Source organism: Melopsittacus undulatus, chromosome 6 (genome assembly GCF_012275295.1).
Source record: "Melopsittacus undulatus isolate bMelUnd1 chromosome 6, bMelUnd1.mat.Z, whole genome shotgun sequence".
NCBI lineage: Eukaryota > Metazoa > Chordata > Aves > Psittaciformes > Psittaculidae > Melopsittacus > Melopsittacus undulatus.
This window is the reverse complement of record NC_047532.1, coordinates 16,973,941-16,992,669: the sequence shown is the minus strand read 5'-3', so window position 1 is coordinate 16,992,669 and position 18,729 is coordinate 16,973,941. Positions and strand designations below refer to the sequence as shown.

At 40.0% G+C, this 18,729-nt stretch overlaps 1 protein-coding gene across 1 annotated transcript in view; it reads right to left on the bottom strand.

Moving 5' to 3' along the window:
* AGBL4 (AGBL carboxypeptidase 4) overlaps nt 1-18,729 on the bottom strand; it is a 952,894-nt gene that overhangs the window by 159,473 nt on the left and 774,692 nt on the right. The window contains exon 9 of the mRNA XM_034063537.1: nt 2,312-2,423. Coding sequence (XP_033919428.1) covers nt 2,312-2,423 — 112 coding nt within the window. The remainder of the gene's footprint in view (nt 1-2,311; nt 2,424-18,729) is intronic.

The window sequence follows — 18,729 nt, the reverse complement described above, 5'->3', positions numbered from 1 at the left end:
ACGTGTTCAAATGCATAATCCCTGATCTGTCGCAGTCTGACAACAGCCCTCCTGCAACGGGTTCACCTTCACATGCAGCCAACCATCTATCATGTATTACTCATCTAAAAGTTACACTCTTACACTGGAGAGTAGTTAAAAGCTTTTGCAGCCTGAAGTGATTCAAAGCAGGTTGTTATTTTGGCACTCTGTCAGGGTGTGTTTTTTTTTTATCTCAAGAACTTAATGAAAACAGTCACTGATAGAGCAGGATGGCACATGTACAGCTCTATGCCCTCTCTCGGAGGCAGCTGGCATGGTTTCCCATTTTGTCTCAGCACTTCGGCTATAGTCTGTTCATACAAATATCACTGCGATCAGAAGGACTAAGAATCTGGTATTGCATAAAAAAGAACTCAATCTCATATACTGAACTGTGTTGCTGAGGGTCTCTAAAACTGTCAAACAGGCTGGTATGGACTAAGGGATGATAAAATCAGACAAGAAAGTTTTTAGGTAAGCAGCTAGTTCACTGAGAAGTGAACTCTGAAGAGCCATGAGAACTTTGCTGGTGGTTTAATCCAAGAAAGGGCTCCTAAACAGTATTTTTTTTGTTTTCTGAATTAAATAACCCTGAAAAGGAAATGTTACACTCATGTTTGAAAGGCTCCTATTTCTTATCCATATAAGGAAATGAACTGGAACTGGATCATCTCAGGTTGTCCACTGGGGACGGGTGGGAAGCAGAGGGATGGAGAAAGAAAACATTTCCAATTCAGACCAACTCTGACCAAACATTTCTTTTGTTTTTTCTTTTTAGCCACCATAGTAAATAAATTCATTCTTCACATGAATGCAATAAGTAACAAGGTATTTCACAGCTGGGAACCACCAGAGTTTTCAAAGCTTCCCTGGAATGGGAGAAAGCTGAAAAGAATCCCTCAATTTTACTGATAATGACCTTTAATAGTGCCAGGATTTGTTGTTTTGTTATCTAGAAGCATTTCCTTATACCAGCCTTCTTCTAATGTTTAAGGACCTCTTTTTTTTTCTTGGAAAGAAAAAATCTTATTTTTTCCTCAAAAAAAGCAGCCTGCATGTTCTTTCCTTCATCTAGAAGGAAAATTGTCTTGCTGTTTGGGGAAGGAAACAGAGAAAACACCAGGCTGGCTGTAAAGCTCCTTTCTGTACTTTCCATGATCATCACTCTAATACAGCAGGGCTTAGGAGCCTTGGTCACAGGCAGAGGGGCTGCACAAACAGAATAGAAAGACAAATCCTGTGCCAAACAATTAGCAGTCTAAGAAAATATTTTCCATGCAATTGGATTTCACTCTGTATGTAAGGACCTTATCTATTAACCTATCTTTTTCGTACCTAAAACCCCTTCTGTACAGGTATTAGTACCAGCTGGAAGATAAAAAGTCCAATCAAGATGTATTGGAAGAACCAGGAGTTAAATTAAAGGAGCTCTTATTCTATAAATGATGTAGCCAGGGGTAAGAATCCTCTTTCTTTACTAGCAAGACAAACCAGGGGTTTTTATACACTAAGAAAAGAAAATTAAAAACCAACAAAACTCCAGGGAATGAAAGATCCAAAGCAATCTCCATGATGGGAAGCAAAAAGAAAGGACAAATACCAGGAATTCCATACAGAAAAAAAGAATCACCTATAAAATCTCCTCTTACTTTTTTGGCAGTGATTTTTTTCCGACCCAATCTCTATCTTTGTTCAGCAGTTTTTCTTAGGTGCCACGTTCAATAATCCTTCTGCGCTTTGATGTCAAACATTCAATAGCTGTCTGCCTCCCTCCCACTCCTCCATATTCTCTGCAATCTATCTTGTCTGATTAGCTAAGATTTCACCTTCAAGAACTCCTCTGCTTCTCTGAGTGAGCACGAGTGTGTGCACATGTGTTTATATAATATTTGCAAATATTATCCCACTCCTGCTCTGCACGCTACAGAGCAACCCCTGCCAGAGCACTGGATTAAACATCAGTGCCATTCAGTAATTCAATTTGGGGGGCCTGCTGTTTTGAATCCAGCTCAGGACATCATGAGAGGTGCTCGACTGAATTTAGGCCCTGCTTTCAGAGTTATTCCATATTTAATCTGAGCTGAACTTCATTTCACTTGCTTTTTCCATTCTGATAATAAAAGACTTAAAAGACACAAATGTTCCCTGATCTCATGCAGTGGGGGTGGTGTTGTCTTCTCTCTTATTTTGTTTTACCACTGGATTAAACCACGTCAGAATTACTGGCATCTTGCACAATGAGTCAGTACCTCGGGAAGCAGCTGTGCTGGCATCACCTTTCCTCACTCACCGGATTGTTGTACATCTCAATGATGAGCTGTTTCACTCCATGAAGTGTTGGATGAGCCCAAGGAGATGGATTTGCCCAGTGCCGGTTTAAATCAAACCCCATCAGGGAGCACCTGCAGACACACACATAAGAAAACACACACAAATGACATATATGGGCTGTAGCCTCTTCAGGCTTCAGCTGTAGAAATACATCTGCAGCTGATGTATTTAAGCAAGTTATTGTCATGGAAAAAAACCCAAAGAAAATGCTCCTCTGAGGGTGAGGAAAGCCTGCAGCAATAGGCACTTTTAGAAATAACCAGAAAAGCATCAACTGAAACATCTTTGGTCATTCAGTTTTTTTCCCCTCAACAACACATCTGCTTGCTCTGTCCTTCACCCTCTACCACCTTGCCACAGGAAGAATTTCCTTGGTCTTCGAGGTTCTCTTCTCACTAGTGCTTTAGCTAGGGGTCTATAGCTATGAGGATGATTCATAAACTTCACCACCAGGCCTTTACTTTGCCCTCAGTCAGGCCTTGACTCAGCAAAGCTGTTAAGAGCATTGAAATCAATGGCCATTAAGCATGTGCTTAAGGGATTTAACGCATGAATGTAATTGTTCCACTAACCCAAGGCCTTAGTCTCTTCCCCTCCTGCAATTGCCTACACAAAAGTTAGCCAACCAAGACACTAAGTTAAAATGCTTATTGGCCATGAAATTGTGTAGTCGTTGAAGCATGTGTGCCACCTTGGCTTCTCCTTCCTGCCCTGCCATTTCAGTGCATTGTTTTGAGTTTGAATCTTCTACTTTCAGTTCCACAGAGTAATATCCCATCCCTTTTGAAGTCCCATTAAAACTCAAACGGGTGTTGTTAGACTGAACACAGAAGAAATCAAAAAGCTGAAAGTGCCACAAAATAGGTGGGGGAAATGTCCCTTGACTACTGCAGAGATCACCTAGACAATCTGTGGCCTCTAATACAAGAGAAGTCTCTTCTGTCATCTAAAACTGATCTTAGGATCAGTGGGATCTTGGGTAATTCTTGCTCAGAAACTCTATGAAAGACTGCACAAATAAGAAAAGCCCAGGAAAAGATGCAACTTCCTCTATATTTAAAACAAACAAACAAAAAATCAACTTCACTGCTAAGCTTTAAAGCTTTTTGAGAAAAGAAGAGCTTTCATTGATCCCTAGTCTATTACGAGAATGTCTGTTCAGCCTTAATCTTTTAAACACACCTATGCAAACAATAGAGATTTACTCCCGTAGCACTATCCTTTGATAGAAATTCTAAGGATATGATGACCAAACCCCATAAGTTTAATTGACTAAAAGAAAGAAACATCCTCACTTCTCAAAAGCTGAAACAAATGGTTGCATACAAACCCAAATAAAAACTAAGACAGAGAGGTGCAATATGCAGAAAAGTGAAAGGATGAAACCAGAGGATAAAATTCATTTCTAGAAATGATGAATGTTTTTCTGTGAACCAAAAATTATAAAGTTAATGGGACATTCTTTTATAAAAATTCCCTTGGGAAGCTAAGCAGGGATCTGTCATGCTCCTTGGCCTTAGACAACCCAACCGTCAGGCTGTCTGGGAGTTCAAACACCCAGCTACCAGCTCTGCAATGCTATCAATCAGTGCTGACATGGTGTACAGATGAGACACATTGCTTTCTGTGCTGGAGAAAACCACCTCCTTGTCTTGGTGATCACTCGTCTGCTTGTCTAGAGAACATATGGATTTCTTCGCTGGATACTCCAACAGCTGCAGTTCTACAGACAACTCTGAAAGTTGTTTCCATCACACCATAAAGCAAAACATACAACATTTGTATATCTTTCCTTTTTTTTTTTGTCTTCACATAAACTGAGTTCTACTAAATCCTATCTTCTTTTGAACTCACAAATATTAGTGTAAGATCAGAAGAACATCCAGCGACATATGTGAAATTGCACTGGCAAAAAACCAGTGCACGAGCAGAATCACAGGGATGTGTTTTTCGTGTAACAAAAAGCAGAAACTGTGGAGATCATCATGAATCTTACTGTATTTTGGCACAGTTGTAGAGAAAACTGTGTGCTCATTCAACAGGATAACTTGCTTAAGAGATCAGAACCTGAAATCACATCTTCTCTATGGTTAATGCGTTTTCACTTGCATTTTGTTTTAAGAATACTTAAAGCTAATAACACTACAGAATCAGAGAATGGTTTGGATTGGAAGGGACTTTAATGATCATGTAGTTCCAGCCCCACTGCCATAGAAAATGTGTACATTGGGCTTCCACTGTGCTCATCTCCAAAGCACGTTGAAGTGGCCAAGCTACAGAGCAACAAAAGCAAATTTTAAATTCAAACATGGATTGACAATATTAAATATAAGACTTTTTAGGTAACTTTATATAAGTCATCCCTATAGGGAACAGAAGTAAGCAACATCTAACTTCTGTAAGATACTAAGGCATTACAATTTGCAGTATTTGAATGTGCCATGAATGTCCGGTTAGTGATGAATCTCGTTGTGCATTTCAAGCAACAAGAACAGTTGAAAATAGTTGTATTTGCTTGAGAGGACTTTTTATAAACAGAAGGAAGCAATGCTTGACAAACAAGTTATTCATTTGGGAAGCTCCTCTGAGCTCTGTTTAATAGGAATCCAAATTAATTTCCAAATACCATTTAGCCAGTCTTTGATGTGGTATATCACATCTTTATCAGTGTAACAACAATTAATTAAATTTCTGATGTAGGCATTACTATTGCTTTCCAGTCTGGGAACAGTGTAAAATTTTATCCCCCCTCCCCTCCATTTTAAAGCCTTTTTTCTTTCCTTTTTTGCTTAAAGACAAATTTGTATCTTCTACATTCCCTCTTTATTCATCTGTTGCAAACTTGTGGTCTCTCTACGGAAACATCAAGTTGTGTTCCTTGGTACTTCAGATTTGATTATTGACTCTATTACATGTAGAACTGTCTCCCTCAGCTCACGTATATCAGGACATGACCAAAACATATGGTAAGAGTCTCCCACATGCCTATTTCAGATCCTGCATTTGCTATATTTTCTTGCTCCCAGATGATGTGATCTCCCTTGGGGCTAATACCTCCCAAGCAAGATCTTGTACAGGATAACTTAAAAATTGCTTCTTGCACTGCTTTTTAATTCCCCCTACCAATCTTAAACCAGCCCATTTCTACTACACATTGCTTGCTGCTTCCATTTCTTAACTGTTTATCTGCTGCTTCAAGTACTGGGTAGGCAAAGTAGAAATATAGTTATATTTTGGAAAGAGCAGCTCTACAATGGAAAACTGCTTTCTAATATAATAGAGGCTCCTTCAATATTTGAGACCGGTTCACTTACTGCAAGCGTTGTCATCGGCTCCAATGCAGTTTCTTATGTGACTTGGTAAGTGTTCTCTAGATTTATGATAAATCTGTTCTCTACAGATTAGGTTTATTCTGTGCAGTAAATAAACTAATCTGTTCAGTACAAAATTAACCAGTGGAAAAAAACTATAGTATATCAAAGGACTGGTTAAGGATGATCTTTCAAAGGGGATATGGAGGAGAGCAAAACAGGGGACATGACAGAATCCAAGAGGTACAAAAGGAGACAAAAACAGCTTCACAATTAGGGTTGGAGGAGGTGAACATCTCCAGAGCAAAGACACTGGAGAATATCCCATTCCATGGGGTTTAATGGCCATGCCCATGAATGCTCTTATAAGTGTGGCAGGTAATATTGACATGGAGCCAGATAAGAATGACATGCTGGCACAGACTCTCTAACCTTTTTTCTAGGTTAGAAAAAAGTGTAATCAGAAGTAGTGAAAAACCTATACGTATACATATATATAGAGAGAGTATATATATTATATATATAATTATATATCATTATATATATATATATAAAATTATATATAGAAACTATATATAGTGTAAAAAGTGAGCTTTCTATAAGAAGCAAAGCAGCAAACTGGTACTATTACCTAACTGTGGTCCTCATCCATACTCTGAAAACCCGGGTTGTGAGTCACAGTCATTGCCACCACAAAAAATGACATGTACGTAATTTAAAATATGCAAGCTGTTAGCAACTGTTTGAATCTTGGATTACGCTCATTGGGGTTTGCTAGATTTATAGACCACATACTATGCTTCTGCTTTGTGATTCAGTGTACATTTCAATCAGGTTCTGTGATTATACTCGTCGGATTAGAATTTGCGTTTCACAAATGTTCTCCAGCCTTTTTGTAAAATTTCTATTTTCTGTAAGTAGATAAATTTATTACAGTGTTTATAAATTTACATAAACACAGTGCAAATTCAGTCAAAGCAAATGAGTTTCAAAATTGCAATGGAAAACTGAAACATTTTGCAGTATTCATCCCTCCCTCCTTGGGAGGCAGCCAGATCTCAAGAGGTTACCAGCTCAACTCAGTAAAACCAAAGATGTTCAAGACCAGCATTCAGCTTGCTGGGCAATTCTGTGGATGGAACCTCCTTACCTTTCGGGGCTCAACTTATCACTGGTTTTAGGGCTTTCTTATGCAGCTGCTTAATGAAAATGTCCTTGTTCCTTTCTAGAGCTAAGAAAGGTTTAGTACCAAGGCCTGTGCTGGGTTTATTTTTAGAGCTGCTTCCTGTTCTTTCAGACTGAGCTTCTTTCTTCTAGAATCTCCACGTTATAGAAACCTCCAGGAGCTCTGCCTTCCTGTCACTTTAGCTCTCCCTCCCCTGTTCATTTTTCCTGCTATGTGAGTCTAAGTCTCTCACTAACAGACCCATTTCCACAAGGTGAGATACGGAGAATAATGGAGGAAAGGAGTTAAAGAAATCCTTTTTCATGGCATATGATTTATTACAAAGAGAACTCTACACTCTTCCCTTCAGCTTTGTAAGGTTGCATTGGTTCATTGGATCAGTACCAGGTGAATCTCCAGATAATGCCGCACACAAAGCCAGGGAGTTCAAATCCACAAATGGCACTACCAACAGGGTTAGGCTTTGAAATTGAAAAGGTATTGGGGGAAGGGGGTGCACTCATTTTTATCCCCCCTCCTCAGGCTTATTGCCATAAGAGTGGAGACAGAGGGTAATTGGTCTCTATTGTTGTACTTTGTTGAAGCAAGAGTTACAGCAAGAAACTGCTGTGAGACTGCAGCCTGCAATCTCATGCAGGAAGGGTAGGTGTGCAGTGTGAGAGAGTGAATACAAGGAGAGCACATGGAAGACTTGCTTCTTTTTATAAATGTAACATTTTAAACCTGGTATATTCACCACATTTTACAAATCAGCCCTACACCTGCCATCAAAGTCAGAGTCTTCATTAGTGTGCATTTCACCGTCGGGGTGCTTGGGGTTTACAATTTATGCATTTGCCTATTATTCATTAAAGAGGATTCATTCAAGCCCACGTGTTCTAAGGCAATTAGGCAGCAAGACATCCTAACACTCCAGCTACAGAGAATCCCCCCTTCCAACTATCTCTCCCCCTCCCCAGCTTTCTGCATTTTTAATTTAGAGCTCTGGAAACCTTCACAAAGGCTGCTTAACATAACCACTGCAGTGTGCCCCAGGCTGAGCACAAGTGGCCATACAGAGCAGAAGAGCATTAGCTCCCAAAGACCACATGGTGGAGTAGATGTTTACAGAATGAGCGCTGCGTGGTATACTGACATAACTTTAAAGAGTACGTGATGGTTAAAGATGTGTTTCTCCATTTTCTGTGTAAACAATGCTAAATAAGAATAAACACAAAGGGATATTTTCTCCTTCTGATGAATACATGCATTTCTCAGAGCTGGTAATAGGCGTTACAGACACACACATCCAGGAGAACACAACATCCCCACCTGGCATGGGCAGATTCCCTTCTCTGATCTTCAGGATATATCTCAATTCTAGTATTTAACTTTCCCTACACACCCCGTGTCCTCAGGAATGCCAGAAGGATTCCTGGGCATGAAGCAGAATGCTGGAAATAAAAACACAACCTGCAGTTAGAAGAGCCATGCCCTGGGAGCTTGCCTGGGATGTAAGACTATAATATCCTATCACTAGTGTAGCTTATCCCTGTGCCTGGTACCGAACTGTTCCCCCATTGCATATTTTCCCACATGATGCACAGCCCAGCTTTCAGTTTTCCAAGGGACAGGGTTTCCAGAGCATCCCCTGGGAGGCAAGCCACTGTTCAGCAAAGTTTTCCCATAGGAAGGGCATATCTGGCTCTACATGTGGGTCTCTCTACATGAATGCTCTTCAGGAGTGAGTCTCATCTATTCTGTCCCTGGAAGGTGTTCTGGGCACTCCCACTCCCAGTGGCATGCTGAGTCACACTGCCACATCCATCTTTCGCACCCAGATGCTTTAACCAAGTTTCTGAGAACACCTACAGCTCTTCCATTTTAAAGCCTGATTCATTGTTTGGCCTTTTCAACACCAAACATATAATTGACCTAATGAGAGGAGCACAACAGACAAGTGGGTTTTTATCAATTTTTGGATCCCAAAAGATTTCTGCTGCAGGCACTGATGCTTTAGAAATTTCACATACATAGACCATAGTGCAGCATTATATGAACTTCCCTGATGTAGTCTAAAAGCCAGCTGCAATTCATGGATCACAAGCTGTAAACCACTGAGAAAGAGAAGTTTAACTTCACTTGTGCTTAATTTGCGGGACTCCCACTTCTGTGAGTACTGTCAACAAGCCAAATACCTCTAGGCATATTCCTCTAGGCACTCTTGCCCAGTCTGCCTGACACTTCCACAGAGTACCCTAATCCTGTCTCCTTACAAACCTTTCCCTTCAGACAGGCAGACCTCCTTTAAGCTATTTATATTTCTTTGTCATTCTACACTCCTGGAGATGGAGGTTGGGTGCAGATAAAGGAAACCTCATTGCAGTGGTTCACAGAAAATAGCTAATATACCCATAAGCATTTCTTTAGACACAGTTTATCATACTCTTGTGTGATTCTGCTCCTCCTCAGACTATGCAAATAATCTAATGCACAACACCTCACGATTATTAGTGAATACTCCAGCTGCTGTAGAATGGCATTCCCCCATATTACAACATATATTTCACATAGTCCTTGGTGTATGAAGCTGTCAGTCTTGCTCAACCTACTCACCTTCAGGCAAGAGGAAAGGAGTACCATGCTCTCTGTAGACTGGCATTATATGAACACCCGCAAAAGATGGTTCCACTCTTACTCTCAGTCCTATTACACACAGAAAGCTGCAGTCAAAGCAGATAACCTCAACATCACAAAATTGCATGCTTAAGGGTTGCATGGATACATACAACCTTCAGTCAGCCCTGTGTCTGTTGTTATGACACAGCCTTTAACTGCAGGAGCATAGGGTGTTTTTCCAAAGGGCTCTTGCTTTCTTCTGTGCACAGTATCAACACTGTTCATTAATGGGCAGATTATTCAATATTTTGGCTTTTCCTTATTGTTCAGTATGCAACCCTAGGCTCCTGCTTACTGCATGCTACTCAAAGCCTGCTCTGAGGACAGGGCTATTCAATTCTGCATGGTTTTTCTAAAGTGCTTAACACTGCAGGAGACAACTGCTTTATAAACACTGATGGACTAATTTTCCCAACAGCACTGGTACCAGAGGGGACCTCATTGTCCCCAGTTCATAACAGAGCAATTGGGACAAGAAGTGACTTGCATAAAAAAGACCTGCTAATTTGGGCCACCATATTCGAGAGGCCAAGGACAAGAATTTTGCTTAAAAGAACTTAGATTTGTACAGCATGTTACATGTTTGGCATCTCACTCTGATTTGAGCTGAGGCTGACTGTACTCAAGTCTTTTCCAAATGTGACTTCAAAGTGGCAATGTGAGTAGATAAAATAGTTTGTGGAATTGGGACAGAGGTTACTATAAAATGACTATTACCAGATCATAAATGTGTTTTGACTCTTTTTGAATCAGTTACACCTTAATGCAGCCATTTCCCTTGGCTTTGGATCCCAATACTGCTGCATTCAACTGTGCCTGAGAACCTGCTCTAATACATGGTGGTTAGGGTTAGCACTATACCTGATACTGCCTTTATTCTCCTGAGTAGGACTAAATGTTTACTTCACTACATTACAAGCTACCAGCCCATTTGCATCCAGAATGCCACTTAAGTAAAGGCAGTGATGCTGCACACACATTCTCAAAAGGTCATGCCAGCAGTCCATCTGCATCATCACAAAGGCCTTTTCCTCTTCGATATCCAGAAGTGAGGGTTTGACTTGATACCAAAACTGTCAGGAAGATGTGCGCTATTCTGACGAGACAGCAAAGCAACACTGGACTGACAAACTGCTGGCTGACTACTAACTAGCAAGGTTTAACTGCCCAGCACCAGAAAGCATGACTGCTGGCTTCCTTCTGTACCTGTGCTTGCTAACAGGTTCTAACACAGTTAGGTGTTTCTCATTCCCATACACAGAGAGAATATTGATTGCATTCCTGCATAGTCTTACTATGTCTGTAACTCATTCAGCTTGCACATGGCTTTTTGGCTACATTAGTATTCACCTATGAATGAATCAGAGTTACTTAACCCATACACACTGTCTACAGCAGCCTACCACTGCTTCATTAGTTAGCACGTACAGCTGTCATCAAAAGTTAGAGTCAGGTATTTGTCCATTAGCCAGCCACTCCAATACCCAAAGTCCCTTTACTACAAGGAAGTGCAAAATTCACTGTTGTATGGAAAAGTCCTGAACAAAACCCCGGATCTCATAATATTATAACAGATAAAAAGGGAAAACAACCCAGTGGTTTGCTTAGGGTGACATGAGATTGTTAAGACCTCTCATGTCACCTGAGGAAAAACTGCAATGCCTCCGTTCTTCTTTTGTAGAAATAACTGTATTATCAGCCCTTCATGGTGTTTTGAGAGGAAACACATGAAGGATTATGAAGTGCTTTGGTGCTACAGTGACGTGAATATATTAGGCTCTACAGATGGAGATTAAGCGATTGATGGAATCACAGAAAGGTTTTCTGACAGACTCTGAATTTTGTCCAGGTTCACTCCCAACAAGATTGCTCTACTTCACACTTAACAAACACTTCTGAAATGCCTGTAAAAGCAATAAAACATCCCAGTTCATTTTATGAGAGAAATTCTGAGGGTTTGGGCTGTTCTATCAGTGAACACTTCCCCTTGTTTCTTCTACCCCGGAGCCCTTGCAAGTAAAGATATTTTACTCTCAAATGTGTCTCTATTCTCACTTTAATTTTCAAGGTCATCTGGCCCACTGGGTACATTGCATATTGCTGTCTAATTAACGAGAGAAGATCAACTTTATTCTATTAGATGGTTTTAGTACCTGCCAGCTGACTGCTCCACATTAGCAAAGAGACAGTGTGGCCAAATCCCTTTAAGAAAACCAGCAACAAAACCCAAACAACAAAGCACCAGAAGCCAGACCATTTTATGCTTGGGAAGTCCACCAGAAACTCTGAGCATGACACAGATGTTCTTCACATCATCACTGCTATGATAAAATAACAAACATTTCATAGGAGAAATAGTATCAGTGCCTTGTTTGTCACCTAACATTTCAGAAGATGGCAGGCAAGCTATAAGGCCCTGATCTCTCTCTGATTGCAATCAACAAAAAGCCCAGATGCTTTCAGAGGGAGTTAAATCAGGCTCAGATCTTTTCCAATCACTTGTTAATTTAAGGGGCTGAGTTTTACCATCTGAGCTTCACTGTGTGGTATTGCCTCAGCCCAAACAACACAGAGAAAGAGGAACCATTTGAGAGCATGGTGGTCCCTGTTCCATTACCAATTTCTACCTCAGATCACTTAGGCTTTCTATTTTCCACCAGTCCAATCAGTTAAGCACACTATATGCCCTAGAAGGCAGGTTACCTGGCAAAGATATATGTCTCATAATACTCCATGACATCTCCTCTTGTTAACTCAAAACAATATATGAAGGGATTTGGTGCCATCACACAAGATACGGGTCAGTTGTCTGGTATGGATACTTGTCCGATGCAGAAGAATGGGAACGTAAATCACTCAAACTGTAACTTCTATCAGTCACTGCAGTGTACCAGCAGAATGTGATTTGATACCAGGCCAAGCTGAAACTACACTTTTTGATTCCAGAGCACTGAAACATCTCATTGCAATGAGATGTTGCAATGAAAAATAAGTTTGAGAATTCTGATGAGAATGTAAAATCTGAACAATTTAAACTGTCAGGGATTTGAAGCACTTCTTTTATTTTTCTTTGTTATTATCCCTCAAAAATAGGCACTTGGTGGTAAAAATAGTCAGAAAAGCAGGTTTATCTACTAGTTAGTGGAAAAATTTGTTATTATCCCCTTTTTTGTGGTGTCTAGAGGAATGCAACAATGGCTGAAGACATGTAACAGCTGAAGGAAGGAGTGAGGTTGAAATACCATTGTAAACTAAATCTTCAGGTAACAAGACTAGGGAAGAGTTCAGGTGGAAGCTGAGCTTAATATCCCTCTTATCCTACTCCATACATTTAGCTTACTTAATCAAAAAAACAGCTGTTGCCTAAATATTAATGAATGAAAGATTTCTTGCCAGGCCAATTACTTGAATTAAATCTGTGATGCAAAACTGATCTTATTTTCTTACATAATGGTTTGAGACATGATTCTATGTAATATTATGACATGCTACTTCACTTGGTTTTATACATCTCATCCTTAGATACTTTCCTCTCTACTATAGACTGTTGAGAGCTCCATATTTGTCAAAGCAAGAGTACACCCTTCAGTGTAACTATATCTCTATTTCTGGTGAACCTGCCTTCCAATCGGCCAGAAATTATGAATTAATTTCTGAATAATTATTAATATTAAAGCAGTAAGATACTTGGGCACATTAAATCATGTAAGCAAATTGAAACAAAAAAGCTTAACCGTATAGTGAGTCACTGGCAACCTTGTCTATTGTCACTCAAAAAATGAATAGGTATTGCAAAATGCCAATATTACTGCAACCAAGTTTTATGGGGAAAATTATATTTACTCCAGAATAAATACTTATGACTGACACTGCATCAGCATCATAAATGGAAGAGTCAGCCTATGTAATCCTCTGCTGAGATGGTGTTATACCTGTTCTCTTAAGCACATTGCATGTGGAATGAAAGATACTGCGGCACTGTAGGGAAACTCAGTGAAAGATCCTCTCATGGTTAAAAGTGCAAATGCTCCCACTCTTGTGCATGTTGCAGCACTCAGTACCTTTTGCTTTTCCGTGCTGGTTGTTGTCAGAATGCCATTTCCTCACCACCTCTGCTAGAGCAACACAAGTGTTATGTTTCAGTCTGCCTTCTTAGAATCATAGACTGGTTTGGGTTGGAAAGGACCTTAAGATCATCCAGTTCCAGCCTGCCTGCCATAGGCAGGGATACCTTACACTAAAAACCATGTCACCCAAGGCTCTGTCCAACCTGGCCTTGAACACTGCCAGGGACAGAGCATTCACAACTTCCCTGGGCAACCCATTCCAGTGCCTCACCACCCTTACAGTAAAGAACTTCTTCCTTAGATCCAATCCAAACTTCCTCTGTTTAAGTTTTAACCCGTTACCTTGTTTCCTTAAGAAAAAAGACTTGAATAACCATACTGATCACACGAAAGTGTGGGTTTGCCTGTCTGTCCCTATCTGTACCCCACACCTAATTTCTAAACCCATCACCCAATTTTTGTTCAATTTCACAGAACAGGAAAAAAAATGGTAAAGAGGATTGCATGTACCTGTAAAACCCTTGCGCATGTGTGCATAACGGGAATGATGATGCTTAGGGAAGGAGTTGCACCTAAAGCTCTTTTGTAAATTCAGCAAGTCCTGGTCTCTGCTCTTCATCTGGCTCCCTGTGCGCCTCATTTATAGGATGAGAAATAAAGTACAGTAACAGGGCAGTGCCATGAGAACAGGTCCCCACAGACAGTCAGCAATGTTTGACAGGAGTTTTTTGGTGATTCTTGGCTTTTTGCTTGAAAGAGATTCCAACAGAAATGCCTGACACTAGAAATTACTTCCTCTTGTCCTGGGGTTCAGATTCCACACACAAGAATGCTGTGTTTATTTCAACCAAGGCTGGTACTTTTAGAAGGTTAAGTTCTACCATGTCCAGCTGAAACTAAAGAAGAATTTAGAGACCACAGCCCATCCTGTCCTATAGCACTTGAAAGGGAAAGACTTGTCATTTGACTTGTCCCCTTTTAGGAAAGGAAAGAAGCTGATTAGGCCATCCTGTTTGTACCTGTGTCACATGTCAGTAACTTTTGGGTCAGCTGGTGAACTTCAATCAAATTTGACAGTACCTTCAGAGACACCCTTGAGATAAAATCCTATTGCAAAAATGTACAGTGAGTGAGAACATATATGAGTGGGAAGTAGAGGAGCAAACAGATTTCAATTTCAAGCTTTTGTGGCTTAGCATAAACAAGCATGAAACAATTCATCCTCAGAGCATAGAGGTGGGAGGGGGACGTTGACAGTGTCCTCTAGACACACAGGGAGACTGAGAGCTAGGGAGCCTGGAGCGAAAAGAACATTTCAGAAGCTATTTAATGCCTTAGGAAAGTTAGAAGCAAAGGTTCGTTCCTGATTCATTCACTGGGGTTGTATCAATTCTCTTTATACACTGCTGCCCCTGCTATTGTCAAAAATAAGCCAGCTCTATCAAATGTCGATGTCCCCTTAACAAATGTGACCTTTGAGAATCTCAGTTAAAGCTTGGAATGGGTGAACAGATTTTGGAAAAATAAGAACAGTCCAATGACTTTCTGGAGAGAGCCACAGAAATAGCTTCTAAAGAAGTCACACTGAGCTAGGTCGCTTTATGAGCCTGCAAAGTATATTTGAATTTTATATTTTCCTCTCCTTTATTTCTTATAAATTCATCCTCTGCCCACAGCCAAGCTGACATGGGACTTAAACTCAAAATCCTCATCAGACTTGGGGTCTCATTTCTACACATTTTACTTGACCCACAGTGCAGTGGTCTTGAAGTGATTATGAAGTAATCAGGGAGATGGCTTGCTTCTCTGTTACAGGTTCTTGTAGACACTCCTCCTAGTTCTAAATGGACAAGCACAGAAAGTCCATCTTCCCAGGTGATCTGTCCATTTTTTGCTGTTTCCCACAGTAAGAAACCCAATGATTAACTGAGTAGATCCTTGCTCACTGGTTTAACACCTCCAGTGCCTCCTGTCCTTAAGTTTGTTTTAAAGCATTACTGACAAAATCGAGTAACACTAGTTCAGACTACACCCCTAAGCTCTAAAATAACTTCTAATGAAGCAGAGCACCAGTCCTTTTTTTGTCAACCCATGCCCCAACAACCTTCCTGATGGGGTTCAGGAATCTTCAGCAATACTTCAGTATTTATCAGACAAGATAAAAAACTATTTAACAGTCCTGATACCTGGGTTGTTCAAGCTCAGACTAGGGTCTGAATGGTGTGACTTCCACTGTGGACTGATTTAGTTCTTTGGTTTTGGTATTCAGTGCTTCCACCTTCAAACATTTCAGAAGATAATTCTCATTCTTGCCTCCTGACAAAAAAAAACTCAAGGAAACTTGTTTGTAAGGCTCATCAAATGGGACTGCTGGAGGCCCGTAGAGAAAAGAGCAAGTCACTGCCTTCAAAATCAAACCATTACTCTACAGTGGCATGACCTGAATGCCTGCTAAGAACATTGAGGTATCCCTGTGTGAAACTCACAGGGCAGAATTAATGAATGCAACCCCCAACCATGCATGTGCTTGAAAGTGAAGATGGAGGTAAACAAATCTGGGCCTCACAAAATTAAGTGGCTCACTGTAGTGCAAGCACATGGAAGAAATAGTTTCATGGCCAGGAAAAGAGGAGAGGAAACTTATTTTATTTCATAGAATAAAAAGAAAATTTATTGAAGCCCGGAAGACAGGAACAGAAACAAAGACAAACCAAAACAAAACAGCCCAGAAAAGCTCAGAAAATCCAATCTCTCCCATCGGCCTCTGGAAAATGGATAACCTATGCGTGGTGTGATTGAATTTCTCTGTTTCATCACCCTAGTGGTAGCATCTTGTATGAAACTCTGGTTTATGAATTGAGTTTTGAGAGGGACCTGAGAGAGCAGGAGTTATACCAATCTAATCAGGATGTGACAAACACATGCATCAAAATGTTGCATTGTCAAAATCCAGAAGCCACTTAATTCCAGAAAGATTTTGAAGTTGAGAAAGCAGTTTTGGCAACAGGATCAGAAATGATGAGAAGAACGATGAAAATCCAGGTGAAGGAAGATGACATGTTTTTTTCCAAAATATCCTTTCAAAAATTAGGCAATGATCCTACATGGCTTCTAGCTTCTTTTAAAAAACTATTTTTTGTTCAAATGAAGGACATAGATGCCTTCTTCCATTTATTCCATCTATTTCCTGAGCTTATGATGATACTGGAATGAAAGATATGCGAACCCAGATTAATAACACCATGGTAAACCCCATAAAACTCATAAGATAAAACACACTAAAATATTCTGAGCAAAACATCCCAAAGCACATGAAATACAAAACCAACACGCTAATGTCATTGACACACAGGAAACTAGTATTCATATGATTGCTTTGTAATGGCTCTTAAATAAAAGCAATGCACAGAAATAGCCCATAGTTGTCAATAGCATGAGATCAAATTGGAAACCATGAGCATTTAAGAGAGATGACATCAAATGCTTTCTTCAAAAGACAAAGAACATCACGACATCACAATCACTTTGTATTTCCCTGGTCTCGGTTTGCATTTCCTATCTAAATACTGAAGATAGTTTCACAGGATAATTACAGATTAGAAAATATTCAAGGCGGTGAATGGATTAGTATTATTGTTTAGCACAATGTAAGGTGATATAAAAGTCCACAGACAAGAAAGATTTGATAGGGGGACAGCCCCTTGAAATTATGCAGCTCACACGCTGAATTTTTAGTTTTTTTTTCAACATTGTTAAGTGTCACAGTAGATGCCTGAAAACAATTCCAGCTAAAGAGTGAGATTTAAAGCTGGGGATCTTGAGCAACAAGTGAAACAAAAACTCCTAAGTAAACTGCTATCTTGTTTGTCACACAAATAGGAAATCCGTATCTTAGTGCCAGAGGCAAAAAAAACCAAACACCCCATATTCTAACAAACCACATATAACAAAAAATCTGAAGAAACATTTGTCTGTAGAAAAGGGAGGAAAAAAGGCAAAAAATAATTTAAATTCATCTAGAAAAATCCAAATTAAGAGGAATTAATCTTACACTAAATCTCAGCCAGGTAGAAAGCTTAAATGCATGGCACAGAAATCATAGAATGGTTTGGATTGGAAAGGACCTTAAGTTCATCTAGTTCCAACCCCTTGCCATGAGCAGAGACACTTCACACTAGACCATGCCACTCAAACCTCATCCAACCTGGCCTCCTCACTATTCTGGCTACTGTAATCATGTCCAGCAGCTTGCTCTGTTTTCTCTACCCTCATAGAGATCCATGCTTCAGTTACAAGTTTACTGATGTGTTACGCTCCCTTTAGGTTACAAGGTTGCAATACCTTATCAGTTTCATTAAATGGCTAATTGGCTTAATTCTAGGTATCCCACATTAACACAGTGAAGCTCATATTAAACTATGAACAATTTTGAATAATCTGGAATTAGGGATGGGAATTTTGCATCAAGACATTACTATTCCATAGTTTTCTTGGTTCCCAGAACCAAAGACTTTATACTTAAAGATTTAAATCAAATTCACTAAAATTCAGACATCTACAATTTGTTTTTCACTGAAATTCTTGGAGGAAACATTAGTGAACAACATAAATGAAGTGTCCTCCAGTGCTTCAGTGGGGCAGGATGTGTAGTATTAGTCTTACTTTGCAACTAAGATGACCAAGAAACAGGGGGGGATTGAGTGAATCACCCAAGATCCTCCTGGACTTGTCTGACAAAGCCATAAGCAGAAATCAGGACTCTGCAGAAAGTAAATAAATCACCGTCCTCCCTGGAAGAAGCAGCAAAATGTTTGGTTAATTTTAGCTGCATGCATCCTTCCAGGCTTCTGGTTACAGCCAGGAAAGCAAACATCACTATTCTGGGTGAGGTAAATCCCACAAAAAGTCCAGGCAGGCTTTTAGCCATAAGTAATGTGTGCAAAACCCCCATATCCTCACAAGAATTTTATTTGAATGTATAAGATCCAAGATACTGCCATAAGGATTTGAGGTATCTCAGTAAGCCTTATTTATCTGAAGAGAAACTTAGTTCCACATTTACTCATGTTTTCTCATGGGTTTTCTAGGCAGGAATAAACAGCAAATGACATTCAACAACTGGACAAAGGACAGCTAAATACGCCAGGTTTATCTT